The sequence below is a fragment of the Lithobates pipiens genome, unplaced genomic scaffold (genome assembly GCF_037356315.1).
Source record: "Lithobates pipiens isolate NorthernLeopardFrog02 unplaced genomic scaffold, aLitPip1_a1.2 Scaffold_13, whole genome shotgun sequence".
Classification (NCBI taxonomy): Eukaryota; Metazoa; Chordata; class Amphibia; order Anura; family Ranidae; genus Lithobates; species Lithobates pipiens.
Genome location: NW_027507718.1, coordinates 472,699,311 through 472,727,138, shown reverse-complemented (window position 1 = coordinate 472,727,138; position 27,828 = coordinate 472,699,311). Strand labels below are relative to the sequence as shown.

Below are 27,828 nucleotides of genomic sequence, written 5' to 3'. Positions count from 1 at the left end.
TCTCAGATGCCTCTTGGCTGCTCCTGGGCCCTTCCTCCTATCTAGTGCCCCCACAGTCATCAGCTTCCTATGGGGTCACTGGGGCCGAGTCAGAGCTCCGTGTGTCCATTCAGAGAAAGGAGCCCCCACCCGCCCCCTCTTTCCCCTGATTAGCTGACTGACTTTGATTGACAGCCTCGGGAGCCAATGGCACTGCTGCTGTGTCTCGGCCAATCAGGAGGAGTGTCCCGGAGGGCTTAGACAATCGTGGACATCGCTGGAGAGAGATGGGGCTCAGGTAAGCAAGTAGGGGGTTGCTGGGGAGGCTGCTACACACAAAAGATGTTCTTCTGCCTTTACAACTCCTTTATGGACAATCCGTCAGTAACAGATCATTTAAGTCCTGTAAGTTGTGAGATGGGACATCCATGTATCCAACTGGTTTTTCTAGCACATCCCACAGATGTTTGATTGAATTGAGATCTGGAGAATTTGGAGGCCAAATCACAAAGTCTCAGACACCTTCTTCCATCGCTCAGGGGTCCAGTGGACACGGGTCAGAATGACCACCCTGACTGGTCTGTGGCTACATAGTTCCATATACCAGTGTTTCTCAACTCCAGTCCTCAAGGTGCCCCAACAGGTCATGTTTTCAGGATTTCCCTCAGATGAAACAGCTGTGGGAATTATTAAGGCATTGAAACGGATCCAATCACCTGTGCAAAATAATGGAAAGCCTGAAAACATGACCTGTTGGGGCGCCTTGAGGATTGGAGTTGAGGAACACTGCCATATACAAACTTCGATGCACCATGTTTTCTGACATCTTTCTGTCGGAACCAGCATTTACCTTTTTCATCAGTTTTGCGCTACAGTAGCTCTTCTGTTGGATTGGACTACAAAGGCCAGCCTTTGCTTCTCATGTGCATCAATAAGCTTTTGCCGCCCATGACCCTGTCACTGGTTTTCTTTCCTGGGACCCCTTTTGGTAGGTCCTGTCCATTGCAGACTGGTAATATCTCACAAGAGCTGCAGTTTTGGAGTTGCTCTGACTCAGTCGTCCAGCCATTACAATTTGGCTCTTGTTCCGAGTCACTCAAATCTTTAGACTTGCCCATTCTTCTACTTTCAACACATCAATGTCAGGGACAACATGTTCATGTGCTGCTTAATGTATCCTGCCTATTTCAGGTGATATTGTTATAAGATAATCAATGTTATTCACTTTACATGTTAGTGGTCATAATGTTATGGCTGATTGGTGAATATTAGTATCTTTCAGTGGAGACAGGTTAGGAATTAAACCTGTACATTTTGAGTTTACTCTTTGATTGGACTCGTTCAGTAAAATGTATTAAAAGCTTTGAGGGGAAAAAAACACCTAAAAACAATTTTTTGTTGGGTCTCATATATACTTACTGTCAATTCCTGCAATTGTATTGTCTTTTCAAGTAAAATAGCAAGTTAAATTGTGCATTTAGACTATCATAACGTTTTTAAAGGTGACAATTACTTTGCATGGCCAGTTAATTTCAGTGCTTTTTAGTAATTGCTTCTTCTCTTTTTCACATCCTTGCAGAGATCTTCTTCAGACATTAACAGAAGAAGAGCTGCATACTCTAGAGCGGAACCTTTGCATATCACAAGATATGGAGTTTCCTGTCCGGTCTGACCCAGAAGTGCCCACAGCAATTTCTCCTGTCTTAATTGCTGCCTTACCCACAGAAGAACCACTTTCATCAAAAACTGAGAACACGGAGGTAGAACTGGCTTGCTCTATGCAGTATGATGAGCAGGAGCTGGAGCAGCTTAATATGATGGTCCACAGAGTTGGCGATGAAATGTCCTCTTTACTTTCTCCACCAAGTGTCTGTCAGTCACCTGCTCACAGGGCTAGCTCCAGCACCGAGGCCTCACCAAGCAGACGCCCTAGAGACCAACTCGATGATGGGGATAGGGTTTTCTTCATGGACGACCTTGATGGAGCCTTAGATGGGCTTTCTAGAAGAAGAACCTCGGAAAATACAAGTGCTTGGGTCAACAATTCCTGTTATAAACCTAAGCAGACTTCTCTGTGCCAAGACACACTTGTACAAAATGGGGATATGGACCATATTGATCCAGTGAAGGAAACAGAAAGTGATATAAGCAATAACAACAACATTGATGGAACTAAAATACTCATGTCAAGTGCTACTCTCCAAAACTCTTGTAGTTGTTTAGAGATGACAGATTCACAGGTATACCTCAATGGCTGGGATGTGAATGGTGATGATGCAGAGACGGCGGAAATGATCGCTAACAGAACTGGCGGAATGAAAATCTCAGCAACTGTAATCTTTAATCCCAAATCATGTGCAACTTCAGCTTCTCCGGAAACTTCTCCGGATTTAGCCTGCAGTCACTCCCCTCTTTCTTCAGACCCTTTAACAAGTCTTGAAGGGGATGAGGCCCACAAACTTACCTTAGCAGCCACAAACTGCTTAATTAATTCATGCGTGTGTTGTGGTAGCTGTGATGATACAAGGGAGGACAGCTTGGAAAGCTTAACAACTGTTCGCTCACCGGGTAAAGTTATAAATGCTTCCTATAGCTTAATAAAGTCCAAAGAGATTGGTCATTTAGACAGACGAGAGTGTGCAGTGTCTACTAAAGAGGTGTTGATTGAAACCCCCCCTGTTTTGTTACTGGAAAAAGACAGACAGGAGCAAAGACACTCCAACTCTTCTAAGTGCCTGGCACATACCTCAGGTTCACAAATAGGGATGGATAGTGACTCTGAAGAGGCTGTGGGGGCCTCAAGTCCGCAACTAAAGGGAGTGTTAAGAAGGAAAGACCATGATGAGAATAACAGGCAAATACAGCAGACAGAAGAGGCCAGCTTGGATGCCACGGCTAAAGGGGATATTGTAACTAGCACAAGGTAAGGGCACCTTGCTCAACTAACATTACTCCTTTTGTAATTTGTTGATATTCTTATGAACCGCAGTCTATTTAAAGAGCAAATTATGGGGCTATGTACGAAAAAGTAGACAAGAAAGAAAATTGGTTTTGCCCATTACAACCTGTTTTTCACTGCAGAAATGACAGTTTAACCTTGGTATGTGTAACAACTATTTTTTATTGTCTATGCCCTTGTCATACATTGGCTTCAGTGCTTTAAAGCAGTGGTCTCCAAACTGTGGCTTGGGGACTGGAAGCAGCCCTTTGTTTGTTTTTATCTGGTCTTTGGGGCATTATTCCCCCCACTGACACCAATGATGGTGCATATTTCCTCCCATTGACACCAATGAAGGGGCACTATTCCTCCCATTGACACCGATGGCGCACTATTTCTCCCTTTGATACCAATGATGGGCCACTATTACTCCCCCAAACACCAACTATGGGGCATTGTTTACTCCCTCTCACACCAGTACTTTTTCTAATTTGCCTGACCAGTGTGGCCCACATAAAGTTTGAAGGACAGTAAAATGACCCTTTGTTTAGAAAGTTTGGAGAGCGACCCCTGTTTTAAAATGAAAATCAACAGTTGTTGCAATTGTATAGAAGCAAATGCGCAATCCGGCTGTCTGTGCCAACTTCTCTTTTCCACCATGTGGATTGACAGCACAGCTTACACAGTGTATAATATGGGAAACTTTTCTTGTAATATTGAAAGGAAAAAAAAATAAAGATCACAGACAACAGCTGCAATGCCTATGCAGTAACATCACCCATAGACTTACTATGGGGCATCCATTGTCAGCTATCCCTTTACCTTGAAGTCAGCACTGGAAGCCAATCAATTGATCGGACCAGAGCGTCCTCAGAATAGGTAAGAATACACATCTTTCTTCTACAGAGTAGTTAGTTTAAGGCTTAGAATGGAGGTGGGAGTAAGTTTAAGTTTAGATAGGATTTGTCTGGACTTCTACTTTAAAGTGGAGTTCAAGTCTATACCTAAGTAATCCTAAAACCTCTCCTACCACCCTTGTGGTGCTCTAACTACCCTGTATAAGCAACATGCTTATATTTACCTATTCTCAGGATGCTCTGGTGTGATCACGTCACATGATCGTCTCCCAGTGTCCGCTTCAAGATAGGGGAAGGATAGTCAACAAAGGATGTCGCGTAGTGAGTCTATGGGTGACATCACTGCATAGGTATTGCAGCCATTATTGGCGATCTCTCCTCTCCCCTGAAGCCAGATCATGTGACTGGAGCAGAGAATAGGTAAGTATAAGTATCTTTTTTTTTTTTTTTTCTCGTTGTAGTTAGAATACCAGTTTAAAGAGGGGTGGGCGGTTTAAGGCTTAGTTGGACATAGACTGGAATTCCATTTTAACTAAAACTTGAATCCCAAAGTCTAAAACCACCTTAACCTCCATAGTAAGTGCTGACAAATCTTACCAAAAGAAAGCAGTGCCGTCCAACATATTAGTTTAAACCCCAGTGGAATAACAGAGTTAGTGTTTGCACCCTTTTGGCACAGTACAATATGATTAGCCATATATGGTATTAAGAATATATAGTTATCTTGCTACTGTATTAGATAAACTGGGGTTGCTGAGATTTAATGACCTTCAGGTGCTAAAGTTAGTCCATGAATACTGATACATCCTATGCTTGATGTCTGTCCTTGATGTAGACTCAAGTCAGCCGAAGGCGTCTCTTTGAAAGGGATAAGTTTACCGCAAAGAAATACATTGAGTGGAATATACTAGAACTGAATCTGGAGCAGCTGTATATAATAACCAATCAACTTCTATCTTCATCTTGTTCAGTTAGGCCCCTTTCAATAGTGCCTGAAAAAATCGGGGCCCTTTCACTCCAGTGTGAAAGCCGGTGAAAAAAGTCCTGCTAGCTGCATCTTTGGAGCGGTGTATTCCGCTCCTACCCATTGAAATCAATGGGGCAGCGCGGCTATACCACCGGCTGCAGCGGCGCTTTGCGGGCGATTTTAACCCTTTTTCAGCCGCTAGCGAGGGTTAAAACTGCCCTGCTAACGACCACATACCGCTGCTAAAATGACGACGCTCCCCGCCCCAGTGTGAAAGGGGCCTTAAGCTTTGAAAATGAAGGTTAAAAGCTGATTGGTTGCTATGCACCATAGCTCCAGATTCTGTCTGCCCCATTTTTAGTAAATCTCCATCCCCTTCCCCTTTGTGTTTCAACAAATAAAAAACATACTCTCTACACTATGCCCAGTTCACTTTTTGTTTTCCATCTTTTAGCATTTGAAAACCACAAGGCAAAAGAGGGCAGATACTTTGGTTTGGTTATTATTCGATATTTATGCTTACCGTAGTCTCCCAATATGAGGTTTTATTCTGTTTTCTATTCGGATGTGGTATCGTGTTGTGCTGTTTTTATATGGTATAGCAGTCTGTTTTCTTTAACCTAGTATTGGAACAGACTATGGCATTTCAGCTAGTTTCTTTTTTTCATACCTGCAGTAATCTTATACTGTGATAGATAATAAATCAGGCAATTGCCTTCACAATTGTCTGACTGTGACTCTAGGGAAGCTAGCTTGTGTTGCTCTACAAAGAGAAACTGTGTGGCAGCAGCTTTGCAAGTAAGTACTGCTGTTTGTTTTTCGGGGGACCTGGATGAAAGGTTTTATTTTTTTTCTGAAAAGAAAGTTTCATATGTAGTTGAAGGCAGACAGGCTAAGATTTACCTTTATGTGCTGTTTTTTTGTTGATGTAGAAAAGCTGCCAGAGTTATTGATTGCTGATACAGCTTTTCTGACGCTGAAAGCGCAATAAAGCTGGTTGTGGTCGGTTTGAAACTTTGCCTGTAGTGTGGACTTCTTCCAAATGTATAAAAAACAGTCCTCAGAAGGTCTATGCTAGGGATGAGCTCAGGTGTGTTCGCATGGAACATGTGCAGAGCCCGCCAGGAAGTCGGCGCAGCTCTGCGCTAATCACAGGCAGTGAGACATTGCCTGATCTCTGCAGCCGCGCATCGGGGCAATGTCTCACTGCCTGTGATTAGCGCAGCACTGTGCTGACTTCCTGGTGGGCTCTGCACGTGTTCCATGCCAACACGTCTGAGCTCATCCTACAGTCTATGCCAAGAGACGGTGAAAATAAGAATGGTGTCATTAAGATGCTCTGGGCAGAGCAGGGATTCCTCCAGTGTGTGCATCTACTAATGTTATTAATAAGCTATATTTATAGCTTTTAATAAAATATGTTTCTACTGAAAACTTGGACCTCTAAAGCAGTGGTCATCAACCCTTTCCTCGGGCCACTAACAGGCCAGATTTGCAAGATAACTGAAATACATCACAGGTGATATCATTTGCTGCTCAGTGATTGCAGTATTCTAGTCTGCATCTCCCCAAGGTAATACATAAAACCTGGCCTGTTAGTGGGCCCTGAGGACAGGGTGATGACCACTGCTCTAAAGAATGTGGTATACAGCCACAAATCTGACTGCCCATCAACTCCTAAACATGATGTAATCTCTGATTACTATTTGTGTTTGGCCTATACAGGGTAACATCACATTGTTGGTAAGGTTGACTGAAGACATCAGTCTATCCAATTTCGACCTGAGTGCGTGTGTGTATGTTGCTGCCGTTTTCCTTATCCCTGTGCTTTGTGTTAGCTAAGAGACGCAGTTTTTAAAATTTATCTACCAATCCTTCTGACACCACCAACTGTGGAAGGGGGTTCCACATCCTTACTGCTCAATCAGTAGAAGAAACCCCTTATACAGTATAAGAGTTAACTGTCTCTCATCCAACTACATTGTGTGGTCACTGTTAACCACTTCTTGCCCGGTCAATGTATATAAACGGCTAGGTGGGTTCTCTCTAGTTCCAGATCACCAGTGCCCTCGCCGTCACAGTTTATTGAGAACTAGAAGCCATCTGCCATGGTGGCAGATGATAATTGTAATTAATTAATTCATTCACAGATCGCTGTGAATGAATGATGCAAACCATGTGGGAGGAGCCCCACACGGCTACACACTCTATAAATTGTGACAGCGGGTACGAGGAGAAGATCTCTGCCCACTGTCACTGCAGGGGATCAGAGGTGTGCAGGCAGGTGCTCTTCGGTAAAATGTCACCTGTTGTAGCCTAAATATGGGTGTAACATATTACCAAAGGTGAACTTATCCTTTACGGTAAAAAACTTTTTTACTTTAGAACCACTTTTAAACAGAGCAGTTTGGAGGTGAAAAATACCAAATTGGAGAATCAGTATTAATGGGTCTGACACCCAGATTTGTTGAACTTTGTTGAGGGTAAGATCATGGTGCCCGGCAGACAATAGGATAGGGACATTCATAAAACCAGAACAAACTGAAAACAGTACTATGCATATAACACAGCTTTACTTATAACCTCACAAGGTGGTATAAAATACACAATTCTGTGTTATGAATAATATTCCCTTCAGATAAATACGTTGAATTCAGGGGAAATAATTTACATACACATAACTCAGAATTTGTCCTAGATTTGTAATGTCCCTGGCATTTCAAAAGGGAGAAATAAGCGATGAAAGAAAAGATACAAATTGATAACAGTCACATTGGTAAAGACTATATTGTGTTTATTCTGTATTAAGCGTTAAAACTATACCCAAGGAATCCATTCTGTAAGAAAGCCCTGGTCTAGAAACAATCATCTTTGAGGTTGATTCTGACAGAGATCTATAACTAAACATATTTGAAAAGTTGACTAAAGTTCTGAAGCCGGGGCAGTTGCTTGTGCTGAAAGTGTTGGTAAAGCTTTGTTTTTTTTAAATAATAATAATAAAAAAATGTATACTTTCACTGAGCAAGGATTTTGCTCAGAGCAGCCCCAATTCTCCTCTTCTGTGGTTCCCTGATGGCGCTCCTGGCACCTCCCCTTCTTCAGGTGCCCCCACGGAAAGCCGCATCCCACAGACAGTGGGGCTCGTTCCCATGTGACAGGATTTGATTGACAGCAGCCAAAGCCAGCCAATCTATCCAATAAGGTGAGAGACAGCAGCTCGTGCACATCGCTGGATCGGATCAGGCTCAGGCAAAAAAAAGGAAGGGGGGTAGTAAATCGCTGAAAAAAAAATCTTTAAGACAAAGGCATAATGTGCTAGTATGCATCGCATACTGGCACATTATGAAATACCCTAGAACAAAGCCCTCCCAGCGTCGCCTACTCACTGCTGAAAGGGCTGACATGTTCCCCCTGCCTTTCTTCTGGATTTGCAGGCTCCGCCACTGTGAGTGGCCAGAACTGTGATGTGATGATGTCACCTCCTCGGTTCTGGCAAGAAGCGCTGAAGATCCGGCATGGTATAGCTTAACCCCATGGACATGGAGTAAATTGTGCACGTGGAAAAATCACACTAACAGTGGGTGGGTCTTTAAAAAAAAAAAGAGTGCATATTGCAGAGTGTGTAGGGGTCAGTCATGCTTACGATGATCGCAGGGATCAGGGGTGTGTAAAGAGGTCAGGCGTGCATATCGCACAAAGCAGGGGGGACAAGTGTATTGCACAGAGAGAGTGCAGGGGTCAGGAATTTGTAACACCCAGAGTGCAAGGGTCACGAGTGAGTAATCCACAGAGTGTTGCAGGGTCAGGAGTGTATTCCATGCACAATACAGGAGTTGGGAGTGTGTTAATGTACAGGGTGAGCAGGGGCCAGGAGAGTGCATGGGTCAGTACAGCGCTCTCTCCCTGCTTTACAAAAATTGTTTACTTCCACCTTGACCAGAAGTGATGTCATGATGACGTGCTGGTCCCCTGAGGCCATAGAGGAGATTAAATGGAGCTGGTCGCACTGTCAGATAATTTCTTGGGCTCGCTGGTAAAAACGGTGAGCCTGAGTAACACTGCCGCTTGTCAAAGCAATCCAGCAGGTCAGGAGCAGCCTTGAACACTTCAGTGCGAATGCCAGCTGGCAGCAAAAAATATAAAAATAAAATACCGGGGTTATGGCTGATCGCTTCAGCTACAACTCTGGTAATCCACTTCAAAGCTGCAATGTATATATATGCGTTGCAGTCTTGAAGTGGTTTTAAACAAACTTACCAGACCAGTACATAAATAGAATAAAGGAAGTCCTCCCTTGGCTGGGCCCTTGCTCTGAGCTTACCGACTGCATTAGTAGCTCCTGCTTCGGGTGCCCAGTACAGCTATCAGCACTAGCTGCTGTGATGTGCCGTGTTTTGCCCTGGAACGACACCCCATTTATTTGTATGGGCTCTCGTGCCACCTGAAATGCAGGGAAGCGGTCCTTGCTCCATTTTTGGAGTTGAGTCCCTCACGAGAACCGCAAGTGCAGTGTAGTTCCCAGTGCGGAAGCAATTTCCAGTGCTTGCGATGTGCCATTAGGATTAATGGCAAATGCACACATCTCCTACTTTTTCTCTGCGGGTGGTTGTGGCTGTGGGAACCGGTGCAAACCTGCAGCGGCAATTACCTCCACACATGTGAACCAGGCCTAAAGTTGGGATACTTGCAGAGCCTGGACGTCAGCCAACAACAGGCTTTAGCCCACTGTCGTCTGAATCTGGGTCACAGGAATGTAGAAATAGGTGCACTCCTGTGACCCAGAAAAGAAGTATGGTCTAAAAACCGTGCCCATACTTCTCCTTTAAAAGGACACTGCCATGAGAGAATTATGGCGTCTACCATTACTAAACTCTTCTTTTGAGAATGCTAGTTTCCTGACTGTCAAGCTTAATTGCTGTTTAAGTCTATGACCTAGAACAAAAACAAAGACCAAAAAAGGAATTCTGATGGAACCAGCTCGACCAAATTATTTGTAGGAACTGGATAATGACCTACAGGAGTCTGTGGAGTTCATAGGGGAAACATAGAATATGTTTCTTAATCGTACATCACGGGACACAGCGCTATAGTAGTTACTATGTGGGTTATATAGGCCACCTTTAGGTGATAAAAATGTGTGTAGGATCCATACTTAATATCTAGTATATAACAAACAAACAACAATGATGTGACTATTTGCAATGATAATAGCAGTGATCAAATTAAATGTATAAACCAACAATAAATGGCACACATAACATAAATACTGAATAGTAAATTGAAAAAATAATAGTGACTAATATAAAGTGATAAGTTCCATAAATCCAAAATCAAACGACTGAAGAAATCAAGAGTGCTATGAATATTCAAAGTGACAGTGTGAGTTACATAGTTACATAGTTAGTAAGGTTGAATAAGGACACCAGTCCATCCAGTTCAACCTGAGTGAGTGTCTACAATTGTCCCAATCCCTGTACATTGCACTCACATCGGTCCTTACCCTCAAGGAGCCCACAATCCAAGATCCCCATTCATATACTAGGGCCAATTTTGGACAGAAGCCAATTAACCTACCTGCATGTCTTTGGAGTGTGGGAGGAAACCGGAGTACCTGGAGGAAACCTACGCAGGCACAGGGAGAACATGCAAACTCCAGGCAGGTAGTGTCGTAGTTTGGATACGAACCAGCGACCCTTTTTACTGTTAGGTGAGAGTGCTAACCACTACACCACTGTGCCGCCCCAAAGTTGTCTGAAGATATCCACCACCTAATGCAAAAAGGCTTACCGGAAGTAATGGACCCAACTAGGCATATGCCCACTGAGTCATAAAAGGCTGAATGGTGTAATCACACCTGGAGACGTAGAACCTCAGAGCTTCAATATACTTCAAAGATTAGGCAGGATTCTTCAATATATTAGTTGTGCGGAAATCCAACCAAGGTATAGCAACAGGTACACACTGTGGATCTTTCCAATATTACATATACCAAGAGGGAAAACACATAGTGTAATGCCGTAGATAAAAAAAATTGTTTAATATTCTTAAAAATGGGTACTCACATGTGAGAAGACATACAAAGCCTATAAATGCAAATCTGGCAACGCAGTGGCATCAGCAAATCTCGTCCAACGCGTTTCGCCTTAATAAGGCATCATCTTAATAAGGCATTTTAATTGCAAATAGTCACATCATCGTTGTTTGTTATATACTAGATATTGATTTTCAGCAGCGCCGCACTTTATCACCAAATTATTGCCTTTTTATAGAATTTCCGTTGTGCAGGCAGCTAATATTTTGATTATATTTTAGACAGCGCGTTTTTTTTCTCTTTCTTTTATCACCTTTAGGTGATGGACGCTGGTGTGCCCTAAACAAGAAGTTCAACTCCCTATATAACACCTCCCCTTACTGGGAGTACCTCCGTTTTTTTTCGCAAGTGTCTAAGGCGTTGGTCACAAGTAAAGATGTGCTGAGCTCCGCTGGAGTAATCCTTGCTGGGACAGGTTATGCACCCGGATCCATTCAGAGTGTCTTTTTAGACCGAATTGAATTGTACCCAGGCCTTGTGTCGGAATAAACAAGGTTTTGCCAGTAACGCTTATCTTTTTAGAGAGCTGGACCCCGGGATCCAGTGCTTAGGGTGTTTTTAGGCATAAAGTTTCCTGGCGGGGTGCTTTACGGGTCCAGGGTGTGGATCCTAATAAAAAGGGGCCCCAGTTCCTGAAGGTTTGTTACCGGAGCCCACCGTGAGTAGGTGAAGATTGGGTCTGTTCTACGGAAGAAATGTAGTGAGAGCAGTCAACATTTATTTGAAGGCGACTGCTCACATTCGAATAAACTGATGTTTTGTTTTTGTTGCCTGAAGGTCCTAGAAAGGGACAGGCAGCATCGAAATATACTATTTCTAAGTGGATTCGGCTTGTAATTATTCAAGCTTATAATTTGAAAGAGAAGGTTCCATCTTTTCAAATCAAAGCTCACTCTGCCAGTGCTTCTTGGGCAGTGCGTCACCAAGCCTCCATGGCTCAGATCTGCAAGGCCGCAACTTGGTCTTCAGTCCATACATTCACCAGATTCTATCAGGTGAATGTGTGAAGGCATGAGGATTTCGCCTATGGGCTCAGTGAACTGCAGGCAGCAGTATAGGTCCTCAGGTCTGATGGCACCCTACTTTTTTTTCCTGTCCCCCTCCCCTCAGTTGGCATTACCCGTGATGTACGATTAAGAAAATAGGATTTTTATAACGGCTTACCTGTAAAATCCTTTTCTTTAAAGTACATCAGGGGACACAGAGGTCCCTCCCCTCTTTCTGCTATACACGTGTATTGCTTTGCTACAAAATTGAGGTACTCCCTGTAGGGGGAGTGGTTATATAGGGAGTTGAACTTCCTGTTTAGGGTGTGCCAGTGTCAATCACCTAAAGGTGGCCTATATAACTCACATAGTAACTACTATGGCTCTGTGTCCCATGATGTACTTCAAAGAAAAGGATTTTACAGGTAAGCTGTAATAAAAATCCTATTTTTGCAGAACATTGGGCTTACCTCAGATATGTTAGCAAAGGTGTAAGATGGATAGAAACATTTTGTGTGGCGAAAGGTGAAAGGTAGCATTGTTTTAGGTCTACACTACTATTGATGAGGAGAGAGTAAGGCGATCTGTAGTTCTAACACACAGTGAGTGAGCGTCGTCATCCTAGAGCAAAATATATCAGAGCCTGATATGTTTAGAATAATAATATGTGGGTTTTCTCTATGAACTTAACATCCAATCAGCTTCTTTGAGTTATTTTGAAGCATAGATGATAACTACTAACGGTTGTTTTGTATAGTACATTTATTCATTATGCTCTATGTGCCAAAATACTTTAAAAAGATTAAAACAATTAGATTCTACTTCCCAGCAATACTATTTTTTTGGGGATTACTATTAGTGGTGGCACATTTCTGATAAATATTGCTACACACGACCGGACTTTCTGGCAGACTTGGTCCGACTGTCTTCCCGATGGACTTTCGGCGGAGTTCCGATGGACTTTCTGAACAAACAGACTTGGCCACACACGAACGGACTAAGTCCATTCGTAAGTCCGTTCATTTTGAACGTGATGGCGTAAACGGGACTAAACAAGTAAGTTCAATAGCCAGTAGCCAATAACTTCCCTTGCGTCGTATTTGGTCTGTCGGACCAGCATACAGACGAATGGTTTTCACGATTTTAGTCCGTTGGAAATTGAGTCCGTTGGATAGATTTGAAACATGTTCTATTTGTAGGTCCGTCGGATTTAATTTTCAAAAAATGATCGGACTAACCCACACGATCGGATTGTCCGGACTAATTCCTTCAGACCTAGTCTGCCGCAAAGTCCGGTCGTGTGTACGTGGCACAAGAGACACTACATCATAATCCCATTGAACTGCATCGGACAACTCTGAAGATGTGTACTTACGTTATAGAACGTTCATTGCAAGTTTTGAAGTTCATGTTCACTTCTTGCATAACTTAAAGATTTTAAAAGGAAAATTAATGCCAGGACAGTACAGTGTACTAGATGTGGCAAGGATTCAACATTTAGATGCAAATATTAGGAAATAAAACATTATTATTATGACAAAATACACTACTATTAAATAAAATGACTAAAAAGTAAAGTATTAAATGGTAACAGAGTACAGGACCATTGGAGACCTCACTTACACAAAGATATTGATAAGACAGAATGAGTCCAGGGATGGGTAACAAAAATGGTGAAATGTTTGAGGGATAAAACATATTGAGAGTGATTTCAGGAACTTAATATGTACAGTCTGGAGGAAAGAAGGGAAAGGGGAGACATGATTGAAACCTTTAACTACATCAAGGGGGTGAATAAGGTTCAGGAGGGCAGTTTTTTTCAATATAAAAACCAAAATCAAGAACACAGACATGACCTCAAACTAACTGTAGGGAAGTTCAAAACTAATCTTAGAAAGTATTATTTTACCGAAAGTATAGTTAATGCTTGGAATAAACTACCAGCAGAGGTAGTGAGACAGTCAACAGTAAATGGCATTAAACATGCTTGGGATAAACATAGATCTATAGCTGGACAAAAAAGTTAACGAAAAAAAAATAGAGAACCATAAAAAGAGAACAAAATCCCCCAAAAAAGCAAAATAAATAAATAAAAAAAAAAATATATATATATATATATATATATATATATATATATATATATGTATGTGTGTGTGTGTGTGTATGTATATATATATAAATAAATAAATGGGCAGATTCGATAGACTACTGTCTTTTTTTTTTTGCCATCACTTTTCTATGTTTCTATGAATACCAGTTGACCTTATAGAAAGGCATATTCACATAGCAAACACTGTTGTGGAATTTCAGAGTTACAGAAATGTCCCAAGGATGCCATACCCAGTTAAAAGTTGCTCTCATATATTCATTTTATGTATTTTAATTGTGACCAATGGTTGCAAAATGGTCATTAGGTCATCCCCTCCCAACAAACAATATCAGGGCAATTCATAAAGGGTGTTCCTTTGGAAGTCCACCAAGGCACAGCACAGAAAGTATCAGTGCCTGCTTCCAATTCATTTATCTGTTACAGGCAGGTCCATAAATTTGTCCGTGTCTGCACTGAGGAAGGAGTATCCATGCTGGACGTTCCTTCTCCAGTGCACTCGTTCCCTTCCTGGTCACTGCCCATCACACTGACAAACATTTGGTCGAGAAGTTTTATGCTAGAGGTGGGTAGAGCCTGATGGGCTTTCCGGCCCTTTTGCTTACATTTAGCTTTTGGCTGGGGATTCTCCAGCTTATAGCTGAATAAAACAGGAGATACAGCGCTGTACTGGCAACTGTCATATACATGACACTAGGGCTGCAACTAACGATTATTTTCATAATCGATTAGTTGGCCGATTTTATTGTTCCGATTAATCGGGTAAAAACCTTAAAAAAAAATTGTGGTGTATAATTTATAGAGGAAGTAAACCCTGATGGGTTTACTTCCTCTTTGTCTCCCTGCAAAGGTAAAGCATAATGGGCTACTATGCATTGCATAGTAGCCCATTATGTGTCACTTACCTGACACAGGAAGCAGCGATGACACCTCTGTCCCCTGTAGTCCGGAGCATCCATCTTCTTCCGGGTATAGCTGCTCCGGCCACTCACAGCGCCGGAGCAGCGATGACATCACTCCAACGCATGCGCACGAGAGCCGCCACTAATGGCATGCTTCTAACGGCGATAGTGCGCCTGCGCGCAGCTGTCTACGGCACATTCGCCGTAGACAGCCGCCACTGTCTTTTAGTAAATATCTCCTAAACCTTCTTGTTGAAAGGAATTCTTAGACAGTGTATGTGGTTTTCGTTCAGAATTGACATTCATTTTAAAAACAGAATGTTAAAAACAAGTGAATATTTCAAACAGCACTTTTAATTCAGCGAATGTACAAAGATTTTTCGTCTGAATATTCTCGCCTGAAAATCGATCGGTGTGGCCAGTATAAGGCTCGGTACACACCTATGCAGTTTGCTTTTGATCTGTTTCTGCAGTGCTTTTTTCTGTACGTTTTGATTTTTGCACATGTGGTTTTGCTGCGATTTGCGTTTTTGCATATTTTTCTTTACCTGATTTCTTGTTGGGCAGATTAAAAAATACAAATTGTGAAAAAACATGAATGTGTCCCATAGAAAACCATGTAAATGAACTGTAGTGGGTTTCTGGAAAAAGCACCAAAAAACACATTGATGTGACCCAGGTCTAACAAAATTAGTAACATAATGGGGTTAAAAAAAAACTAGCCCTTTATAGTACAAAAAAGCAAATCGCTACTGTAAGGGGTTATTTTTTATTTATTTTTTTACTGTAGAACTGTGAAAGTAAGATTTACAGTAGCGATTATTTGCTCTTTTTGTACTATAAAGGGCTCATTTTAGTTTTTTTTAACCCCATTATGTTACTGGCCGATTAATCGATTATGAAAGTAGTAATCGATTAATTTCATAATCGATTAGTTGTTTCAGCTCTACATGACACCTTCCCAGCACTGGCACAACTAACTCGGAGTACTGGCATACGTCTGTATGCCAATTCCAAGTTGATCTTTAAAAAATAAGTTCACCTTTTTAGCCAAAAATAATAAGAGGACTGTGAATAAATGACTTTGCCGAGTGGGAGCCTGGCACGGCCACATTAGTCTCGGAGTGATGGCTGGCACCCAAAGAAAATGCCCAGTTACTGTCACATGTAACATGTTCCAAAAGGTGAACTTATCCTTTAAATACTACCAGTTTCCTTAACCACTTCCCGACCAGCGCACGACGATGTACGTCGACAGAATGGCACGGGCAGGCATATTGGCGTACATGTACGTCCAATCTTCAATGACGCCCTGCCATCGGGAGCGCGCCGCCGCCGGCGCGCTCCCGCGCTGGTTGGGACCCCCGTGAGTCCGCGGGACCCGCGGACTCGATCGCCGCGGGCATACCCGCGATCATCTCACGGGACGGCTGAATGGAGGAAATGCCGTGTAAACAGCATTTCTCCATTCTGCCTAGCAACTAGTGACGCTGATCTCTGCTCCATGTAATTGGAGCAGAGATCAGTGTTCACTAAATGAAAGCCCAACCCCCCCACAGTTAGTAACACCCCTAGGAACACTTAACCCCTACACTGCCACCCACTGGTTAACCCTTTCACTGCCAGTGTCATTTATATAGCAGTGATTACTGTATAAATGACAATGGTCCCAAAAATGTCCGATGGGTCCCCCACAATGTCGCAGTCACAATAAAAATCGCTGATCGCCGCCATTACTAGTAAAAAAAAATAAAAATAATAAAAAATTATTAATAAAAATGCTATAAAACTATCCCTATTTTGTAAACACTATAACTTTTGCGCAAACCAATCAATAATCGCTTATTGCGTTTTTTTTTTTTTTTTTTTTTACCAAAAATATGTAGAAGAATACGTATCGGCCTAAACTGAGGGAAAAAAATGTTTTTTTATATATTTTTGGGGGATATTTATTATAACAAAAAGTAAAAAATAATGCGTTTTTTTAAAAATTGTCGCTCTATTTTTGTTTATAGCGCAAAAAATAAAAACCGCAGAGGTGATCAAATACCACCAAAAGAAAGCTCTATTTGTGGGAAAAAAAGGACGTCAATTTTGTTTGGGAGCCACGTCGCACGACCGCGCAATTGTCAGTTAAAGCGACGCAGTGCCAAATCGCAAAAAGTGGTCTGGTCTTTGACCAGCAAAATGGTCCGGTCTGAAAGTGGTTAATGGAGAATTCTTTCAAAATGTATTGCTGTTACAGCGATCAATTCTTAAAGAGGAGGTAGTAAGAACTATGTGAATTTGAGATATGTGTCAGTAATGTTACTGACACTGGCTCAAGTACAAGTTTCAGTTTATTTTCTTTAAAAATAACAAACATGTCATACTTACCTGCTCCTTGCAGTGGTTTTGCACAGAGCAGCTCAGATCCTCCTATTTTCCAGTCCCTTTCCGGTGCTTCTGGCCCCTCCCCCCTTCTGAGTGTCCGCACAGCAAGCTGCTTTGCTTTGGGGGCAGCCAAACTGCTGCTCTGTGTCCATTCAGACACACAGCCATGATTTGGCCCCTACCAATCCCTCTCCTCATTGGCTCACTGACTTCGACAGCAGCAGGAGCCAATGGCGCCGTGCTGCCATCTCAGCCAAAGAGGAAGGAGAGTCCTAGGCAGCCGAGACACTCCAGCAACATAGCTAGATCCAGATGGGCTCAAGTAAATATGAGGAGGACTGCTGCACGCTGAAGGCTTTTCAATCTTAATGCATAAAAATGCATTAAGATAAAAAAAAACAACTTCTGACTTTACAACCACTTTAAGCACAGGTAGTTCTTAATGCAACTACCACCAGAAAAAATTTTTTTGGGGCAATTATGAATTCCCTCGTAAGTTAAAAGCCATATACCTAAATCCAGGGTTTAAAGACGCATTGGATTTACTAAAGGCAAATAGACTGTGCAGTTGCACTCTGCAAGTGTAGTTGCTCCAGAGCTTAAAGCAGAGTTCCACCCAAAAATGGAACTTCCACGTTAAGGAAAGGTGACCCCCTGACATGCCACATTTGGCATGTTATTTTTTGGTATTTTTATAGGGTTTCAGCTCCCAGTTCCTCCTGGGGCACCGAAGTTCACCCCCTCCCTCTCAGCAAACATCTGGGACCCGTTACATGCGCAGTGCATGCCCGGCCGTGAAGCCACAGCCAGTCGCCCACAGTGACAATGCCAGCGCCGCAGAGAGGAGGGGGAGACCAGCGGAGCTTCGTTCCCCTGCATAGCTGGCCCCTGGGACAGGTAAGTGTCCAATTATTAAAAGTCAGCAGCTGCAGTATTTGTAGCTACTAACTTTTATTTCATTTATTTTTTTAGCCAGAACTCCACTTTAATAAATGAGGTAAAGCTTCACTTCGCAAAGATTACCCAATCACGTGCAAGGGAGAAAAAAAAATATGTAATTTTGCTTGCACATGATTGGATGATGGAAGTTAGCAGAGCCTCTGCCTATTTACAAAGCTCTGGAGGAATTTCACTTTGCAAGGTGCTCAGTCTATTTTCCTTTAGTAAATCAACCCCATTGGGTCCTAAGCCTTCTATTTGTGATTCTTCTTTTGGGTGTCCATGTTGAAGGCCTGAGTGGCACTGACACTGATATGCTCAGGTTCCTGGTGCCAGGGAGATACAACAGGCGGATCGCAGACTGCAGTGCAGAATCTTCAGTCACCACACTTGGAAGCTGCACTGACACGGTATACGCTTCTTGCTGATTCCAGAATTTTATTTAGAAACAGCAGAAGGTTGATATCAGACCAAAATCTGGTGTGTATACTAACTGCATTAAAAAAAATGATGCATTAAAGAATACAGAGCTGCATTATTTGTCTTTTCTGTTTTCTTGTATCGTTGGATACAACTACAGTATTAAAAAAATAAACATTTGTCAGTTTATAATAAACAGGGCAGGTTTTTATTAAATCAGTGTATAACTAAAAACCTTATACCCTTAAAAAATATAAATGCAGTTTCCTTTAAACGTTGCAAATTAGCCAGAGCTAGAGTCGAGTTAAGCGATGCTGATGCTGCTAAATTTGTCTTGGGTATCTACGTTTCAGTAAATCTAGTTTGTGAAAAGGGGCCATTTTGGTAATTCTGATTTATAGTAATTGCAGCATATAACGTTTTATCCCAGATAACGGGCCATAACACATCTACTGAAAAAGCTGCAAAATTATGCAATTACGGTTTGATGGATTAACACTCATATGCTGTTTTTTTTAATTTTTTATTTTTTCCCAAAGGAAATCTATGCAAACTGAAGAACATAAAAACATGCAAATAATGGCTCTGCTGGCAATTAAACACAAGGTCCCTGCCGCGGCAGTGTCCAGTGGGAAACCCCTTAACCACTGTGCTACCCTAGTAATCAGCTTGTTCTATAGCACTTTTCTTTACTCGGTATTGTGCCATTGTCTGCAGTTCTGATACATTGTAGTAATACAAAAAAGCAAGCATTGGGAAGTATGTGTCAGTGTAAAACTCTATAGAGTATTGAGATGCAGGCTCTATTTATTGCAGATAATCCGTGTGTCTTGATTTATAACCTCTGCTGGCAGTAACATTTTATTTACAGAGCTACTGGCATAGGTTGCAAATAAAAAGGAAAAAAAATCAGCATTTTTCTTATAATAAATTCCCAGTGCCGTTTTTTTAATAGCATCCTGATCATTACTAATTCTAAAAAGTACCTTTATTTCAGAGTCAGCATCTAGAAATGGCTGTGTGGGGTTGAGATTGGCCTGTGATGGTAGACCCCTGGGAAATTTGGTACGGGGCTGACTGGTAGACACATTGTATATTTGCTGTTACAGATATTCATTGATTTCATAAGGAAGCATCTATCTGGGATGTGAATGTGGACTTTATCATCTTATCATTTCAAGTTCCACAACTTCCATAACTCGAATGGACCGCCACTAGAATGAACATTGGATCATCTGTATGTTAAGTGAAGTAATAGAAAGTAGCATAGTCATATCATAAATGAATGTTGAGTAAACATTACAATAAGTGCATTTGGCAAAAATGTATTTCAATTTTTATATAGGTAATGTATTGCCTTTTTTCCAGAAGTTGTGAAGACTTTAGCAATGTTCTCTGCAGTAGTGTAATGTGATTGCCTTGATGATGCCACCCTCCCCATCCTCAGTGTGGGCCAATGAAAACCTATACTCCTTAGAATTCTGTTGAACGATGTTGGGCTTCTAGAAGAGGACCCAGAAAAATGATCCAGAGTTGAGGAGTCTGCGAGGGGCAGAATGGAAGCTGCCACCCCTCCCATGCTCACAATGCGGTTCTGACATCCTGCTTATGGAAGCTACCCACAGCAGGGTAGCAATCCATAAGCAGGGGAGTCTGTAGGGCCCAGGACAAACGTTGACAACCCTCCCTCTTCCATGTTCACCATGTGGGCCCATGACACCCTGCACTTCCTGAAGTGTGTCGACTGATGATGAGCTTATGGAAGAGGGCCAGGGCTAGGGAGCAATCCAGAGCAGGTCATAGTTTGCAGGGAGTGCACAAAGGCTGCCAACTTCCCTCCATTCCACCAGTGTGGGCCCATGATACCCTGGAAGTGTGTTGAATAATGCTGGGCTTTCTGAAGGGGATCAAAGCAGGTGAGCAATCCAAGGCAAATAAGTCCTCGAGGGCAGCATTGAACAGAAGGTGAGTTTCGCAGCTAGAGCTGCATTATATATACAGCGGGTAAAATAAGTATTGAACATGGATACCATTATTCTAGGTAAATATATTTCTAAAGGTGCTATTGACATCAAATTATCACCACATGTCTGTGACAACCCATGCAATTCATACATACAAAGAAACCAAAACAAGTTGGTTCAGAAATTTAAGTTGTGTAATAAAATGGAATGACACAGGGAAAAAGTATTGAACACCCTAACTGAAATGTATTTAATACTTTGTATAAAATCCTTTGTTGGCAATGACAACTTCAAGATGCCTCCTGTATGGAGAAACAAGCCGCATGCATTGCTCGGGTGTGATTTTGGCCCATTCTTCCACACAGTCTTCAAATCTTGAAGGTTCCGTGGGCCTCTTCTATGGACTCTGATCTTGAGTTCTTTCCATAGGTTTTCTATTGGATTCAAGTCAGGTGATTGGCTGGGCCATTCTATGAGCTTTATTTTCTTTCTTTGAAGCCAATTGAGAGTTTCCTTGGCTTTGTTTTTGGAGTTATTGTCTTGCTGAAATGTTCACCCTCATTTCATCTTCATTACCCTGGTAGATGGCAGCAGATTTTTATCAAGAATGTCTTGGTACATTTTTCCATTCATCCTACCTTCAGTTATATGAAGTTTGCCAGTACCGTATGCGGAAAAACAGCCCTACACCATGATGTTCCTACCTTCAAACTTCACTGTTGGTATGGGGGTGTTTTCTGGGTGATGTGCAGTGTGCCATTTGACCTCCAAACATGGTGTGTATTATGACATCCAAAAATTTCAATTTTGGTCTCGCCTGACCAGACTATATTGTTGTGCATAAAACTTTCAGCAATAGAGTCTTGGATGGTGAGCGTGCATACAGGCCATGGCAATTTGAGTGCATTACTTATTGTTTTCTTTGCAACAGTTGTACCTGCTATTTCCAGGTCTTTCTGAGGCTCTCCCTGGCTCTTGGCCAACTCCTTTGATTCTTTTCACTCTGTCAGAAATCTTGTGAGGAGCAACCTGGTCTTGGCTGGGTAATGTTGAAATGTTATTTCCACTTCCAGATTATTGCCCCATCAGTGCTCACTGGTACATTCAGTGTTTAGTAATCCTTCTGTAACCAGTGCCATCAGTATGTTTTGCAACAATAAGGCTACGAAGGCCTTGAGAGAGCTCTTTGCTTTTACCCATCTTGAGATGTTTATTGTGTGCACCTTGGTAATGAGATGCCTTCAGTTGAGACTGAACCAGCTGATATTACTTTGCACTGACTAGGGGCAGGATTTCTTTATAATTACTGATAGATTTCAGCTGGTGCTCCCTTTCTTCTGAACACACAGAGCCTAATTTACTTACAGTGGACCTAGCATCAGAAACGGAGTACCTGGGGTGACCCAGTTGCTTGGAGGGAGGAACAGCCAATATGCATTCCCTACATGTGTTCTGCAGTTTGAAGCCACTTTTTGAAGAACTGCCATGTTTTGAAGGAGGAGACCCAACCTGGGATGAACATTTGACAAAAACACTAGTCAGAAACCAGAAGTAATAGTGCTATTTCAAAACAAATGTCAGTTTACGGAGGTCATATCTGCGAAAGATCATTTCTGATTAGTAGGTCCACACGCTCGCACGTTGCTCTGCTAAATAAACCCACATCTGCTGAATATCTAGTGAAAATAGAGATCATTATTCCGTATATAAAAAAGTAGAAAGTGGAAATTAATCATGAGGAAAAATATAGCTTTGAGACCAGAGTCTCTAATTAAAAGACGCACTTATCTTGTCCACGTTGAGATAATTGCATATTTCAGAAGTGCTTGTTTTGATGTGCAGGATCAGTAAACAGTACTATCTTGTAAAACGGGATGGTTCAGAGCGCAGGCGGCGAGAGGCCACCGCCGAGATGACATTCATGCAGTAAGGCGGATTTCTATTACATCTAATTACTCGCTATTGAGGTGTAGGTCTGCAGAGATTCTTTTTTTTTCTTCTATACTTAAGTTTTGCTGAAGGCAAAAAAGTGAAACTGTAAATCCCCATCTCTGTGATTATTATTATTATTTTTTTTTTTTTTGCACAAACATAAACTGCACTGAGCAGATCAGATTGATGTCAAGGTTTCATAAAAGCCAGTAGGGAAAGTATTTAAATGCGTGATATTAGGTTGAAACGATGCCCTCAAGACATTCTTTGTTGGGTAGTCCGGATGCCTCCCATTGACATCTATTTCCAGCAGATTAGGCGCAATCTTTTAATAACATCGGATATATGCAGAGATAAAAGCAGTTTATTAAAGGGCAAAGCGTAGCTTGATCTTTGCCGGTTAGATAAAATTGTAGACTTCAACTGTTTGTTTTCCACAATGAGCTTAATCCTAAACTATTACGTTCATCGTCAACTTTTTGCTTTTGAGGCCCAACTCCAGCCAGATGCTTTTCTTTTTCCTTTATTTTTTGTCTATCAATAGTGGGTTAGGGTTTAAATCTCTGTCAAACGAAACAATTTTTCAATACTGTTTAAAAAAAAAAAAAAAAAATCCTTGCCTTTTTTTTTATTTTGGTGGTCACATGACTATTCAGTCCTCTCTCTCCTCCCAGCTCTTAGGGGGCTGGTGGAGATGTACAAATCCCCCATTTGTGGCTTCAGCCAATGTTACAAGTCCCAGGATCTCTGTTGCTCCCAAGAAACCTATGAAGTATCCTCATGCTTAAAGGCAGGAACACAGATGATTGAGATCCCTTATCACTACCTGCCTACAGCAGTTGGGCTGGGGGAGTGACAGCAGTATTCAGACTTAAAGTTATTCTAAAAGTTGTAATTGAAAAAAAAAAAATAACAAACATGTTATACTTACCTGCCCTTTGCAATGGTTTTGCACAGAGCAGCCCTGATTCTCTTTTTTTGGTTCCCCCGTTGGCAGTCCTTGCTCCCCAATAGCAAGCCTCTTTCTATGGCGGCACTCAAACAGGCTCGCTCCCAAGCCACTCTCCTGGGAATAAACATTATCCATTTATACACACAGCGCAGCTCACCCCTCCCCCGCCCCCCGCACGCCCATGTTCTCCTCATTGACTCACTGGCTGTGATTGACAGCAGCAAGAGCCAATGGCTGCTGTGTGAGCCAATGACGAGAGAGAGACCCGGGAGAGACACTGCTCTCATGCGCATAACTGGATCAAGATTGGGCTCAGGTAAGTTAAAAGAGGGGGCTGGAGAGGAGAACTGAACCCAGAAGGTTTTTTACCTTAATGCATAGAATGCATTTAAAAGAAAAAAAAGTCTGCCTTTTGAACCACTTTAAGGACTACAGGCACGCCATGTGTCGGTACAGTGTCCTGTGCATAAGTAGGTAGAAATAATGCACACTGACCATGCTAGGATCCACATCTTGTGTGGTCAGTTGGAAAGAAGGAAATTGTTTGGCAGGATTTACAGCAATTAAATGAGATTAGAGAGATTGCTGTGGACTGTAAAGTAGTCCCCAGTTTTGATTTTTAAGTTTCATACACCTTATGTCTATGAAACATTAACTACTAAATAGTGAAAAAATATCCTGAACACCCCTCTGGATCCCACTACACATAACGGACATGATGCTTTCAACTGTATATTTATCTTTCTATTTGGATTTCAACTTTAATGTGTTACTAAACCCAGGACCCTGTATTCAATATATCTGGTTTCCCACAGTACACCGAATATGGAAATATATACCTGCATGCATATTTAAATAATTAAGCTTAATTAATCATCAACGCGAATACTAGCCTATAACTGTGTTGATGGAGGAATCTGCACCACTAGCTATTGCTGCCTGAATTCCCGAACAGTAACTGCGCATGATGGACTGCAGTCGCTGCTCGACAAACACTTTTCCAGCACCTTCAATTTCGAAATTGACTTTTATCAAACAGGATGGTGCCGACAGGGTCACCCATAGCTTAAATGATGGTTGATTCAGCAGAAAATTCAAGCCATGTTTGGCCAGGTTAAAGTGTTTCTAAACCCAAGACCCTGTATTCACTATATCTGGTCTCCCACAGTACACAGAACATGGAAATACAATTATTTTAGTAAATATAATTTGCTAAATACCTTTTCTGATCAATACCTTTTCTGATCAACAGTATATAGCAGTCTTGTTACTTCAGTGTCTGGTTAAATTGGTTGTAAACCCTTACAAACCACTTTGACCTACAGGTAAGCCTAGATTAAGGCTTACCTGTAGATTCAAGAAATATCTCCTAAACCTACACGGTTTAGGAGATATTTACAAAGAGACAGGCATTGCTGTCTACGGCGCATGCGCCGTAGACAGCGGCGCGCAGGCACACTGAATATGGTGCTGCTAACGGTGATATGCTGTTAGTGGCGGCTCCCATGCTCATGCACGTTAGTGACATCGCTGCTCCGGTTCTGTGAGTGGCTGGAGCAGCGATACCCGGAAGAAGATGGACGCTCCGTACTACAGGGGACAGCGGTGACATCGCTGGTTCCTGTGTCAGGTAAGTGACATAATGGGCTACTATGCAATGCATAGTAGCCTATTATGCTTTACCTTTGCAGGGAGACAGAGGAAGTAATCCCATCAGGGTTTACTTCCTCTTTAAAGCTTACAGGAGGAGTTTTCATTCTACTCTGACTGCCCTTTGAGGCTGCAGGAACCCTGAGCTTCTGACTGGACAGTGCTTATTGGCCCTGTGCTAATCACATGCACCATCCCAAAAAAAACAAAAACTTATCGCAATACACACCAAACTGAGCATGCGCAGAGTGACTTCAAAGGCTCTGTACTATCAGGAAATTGATTTGGGGACTGTGGAAGAAGTGAGGGATCAGAGCAGATGGGATCAAACAGCCTTTTTACACAGTGCAGAGGATTTAACCCCTTAGGTTCCACAGTGAGTATAACAAGCATGCTTTATTGCAAATACTGCATTTTAATGTTGTGGGTTTAGTAAAGGCATAAAGTTGCCTTTTGAGAGACCTGTCCTCCCCATGACTAGAGAGGTGAGGATTAAATTACTATAATAGTTTATCTGTCAGGGTTTACTATAGTTGCTTTATTTATTTGTATTCGTTCCCTGTTGTGTTGGGCATTTGCCTCACTTGATAGCTAGTTAGCTATTTGTATATTTTAGATAGCTAGTTGTATATTTTTATTCAACTGTGTAGTTATTTTTTTGTTTGGAGATCAACTTTAACACACAAAGTTGTTTTTTGTGAGACCATTCCCCCTATGACTTGAGAGGTAAGTCATTATGGAGGGGAACAGCCTCATGGGTAGCCAGAGCAGATAAAGGCTGTGTGTAATCGTTCTCATTTGCTGTGTGATTACATGGCTGGTGTTACTGACAGATCGAAGAATCGGATCCTGGATGACTTCATCCTGCCTGTAGAAGAAGCCATTTGGCCGGCACTGTGAACAGTTTGGGAGCCCCTAGGAATACAAGTGTTTGCATTATGTAGAAATCAGCCGCAGCAGTAGATGTTCTTACGCTGAGCTCCATTCTGGCTCTTTATTGTTGAACTTCACAAAGTCGGCACAGTTCTCCTTTGAGCCGCCACTCAGGGAAACGGCTTCTAAAACCTCCCGTGAAGAAAGCAAGTGTCTTGCTTCACACATTCCCTTTGTTGTCTTTCAGCATCAATTTGTTACCACTGAGCACCTCATATGTGTTTTCCCCACGCTTCATTTTGTTTCCATATTCTTGTTTTCAGTTCCCAGGATGACATACGCTCCTCTCCGCTCCACTCCGCCGCCAGCAGTGACTATGACAGTGTCTCTGTCACTTCATGTAGTCTCTCCAGCATTTCCACTCTGAGGTAATAACGAGTCTCCCAGACTCCTCTGCTCTCCTCGCAGCGCCCTCTTCTAATGGCATCTTTCTTTTCTCTCTATCTGTGATGGAAATGGTGCTCTTTCCCTCCTTTGTGTATATTTCGCAAACTAATCACAACTTCAATGCTCACGACATGCTGAGGCGCTGTGCTTTCCTCCGTGTTGCCTGTCTCTTCTCTCCTGACCATATGCTATTTGTGCCTTGTAATTCTTCCTGGCTTATTGAAGAACACAAGTTCAAGATAGTTTGGTGTCAATGAAAAACTTTAAAATTGGTACAGAGATATTGAAATGCAAATTATTTGTGTTGGTTTATTTAAAATTATACATTTCCATCAAAGAAAACCAGTTACCAAGGGGCATTTATACTAATCTGAGTCCACTTTTGAATTTTTATTTTGATTAAGCCTTATTTTTCAGGGATTTCTTGAGTTTTATTAATTACATGTATTCCTTCCCTGTCTGAGCAAAAATCAGGCTGTAAGACTATTCAATCCCCTGACTGGACTCTGTGCTATGACACTTCAAAAGCTGTCATACGACAAAGGTGTTGACCGGATTACGTGAATTAAAACTAATTGCCAATTGTCGATTTTACCCTGATTTAGCAGTCTGGACAGGGTCCCTTTATAGGCCTTCAACTCAGGAGAACCTCCATGGGGATCTTACAGGCTGGCACTGAGCTCACATTTCTTTTTTAAATAAGATTTTAATTTAAGAGATTTTTTGTAGAGTTACACAGAGACGATTGATCACACAGGACACATGAAGAGCAAGAAAGACGAAAAGTAGCTCAATACATTTTATTCCAGTAGTGAGTGTGAACATTACTCATGGCAGAACACAATTAAAGAACAGCACGAGAAGCGGTAAATAAAGACCACACTTTCTCACATTAGACAATAAGAGGGGACATCACCTATCTCTATCGGGACTATATGGACCCAACTATGCACATTGCATTACATATAAAATATGTATGTTTCTTAAACGAGAAATACCTACTCCATTCAGATGCCTAGATTTGCAGATACCCACTACAAGGCTAGCATCCTGCAAGCAGCAAAAAGGGATCTAGACACTACCAAGGATAGGCATGGAGGACCATGAGAACAGAATAATAATAACCCAGGATGCAAGTGAGAGGATCAAATTAGCACCAAAACGATTAAGGATTGTAATCACTTGGGGATATAAATTCTACTCTACACAAGGTGATGGATATGATGGGGGAGTTTGGACAACAATCTGGGCTAGTAATTAACTGGAACAAGTCAGCTCTACTACCATTAACTAGCACCTGGGGTCAACCATTCCCTACAATTCCGGGCTTTCACATGGTACCCAAGTTGAAATATTTAGGTGTTTGGATTTCTGGTGAAGTAAATAATTAGAACGAGAATCTAATACCATTGCTTGCAAAATTAAAACAGAAGGTGGATATCTGGTGCTGC

General features: G+C 42.0%; 1 protein-coding gene across 4 annotated transcripts in view; it reads left to right on the top strand.

Moving 5' to 3' along the window:
• ZFYVE28 (zinc finger FYVE-type containing 28) overlaps window positions 1-27,828 on the top strand; it is a 300,024-nt gene that overhangs the window by 222,359 nt on the left and 49,837 nt on the right. For 2 of the 4 annotated variants that reach the window (XM_077477909.1, XM_077477908.1), the window contains exons 8-9: window positions 1,559-2,902; window positions 26,254-26,358. In XM_077477909.1, coding sequence (XP_077334035.1) covers window positions 1,559-2,902; window positions 26,254-26,358 — 1,449 coding nt within the window. The remainder of the gene's footprint in view (window positions 1-1,558; window positions 2,903-26,253; window positions 26,359-27,828) is intronic. The other 2 variants (XM_077477912.1, XM_077477911.1) reach the window with 1 other exon arrangement.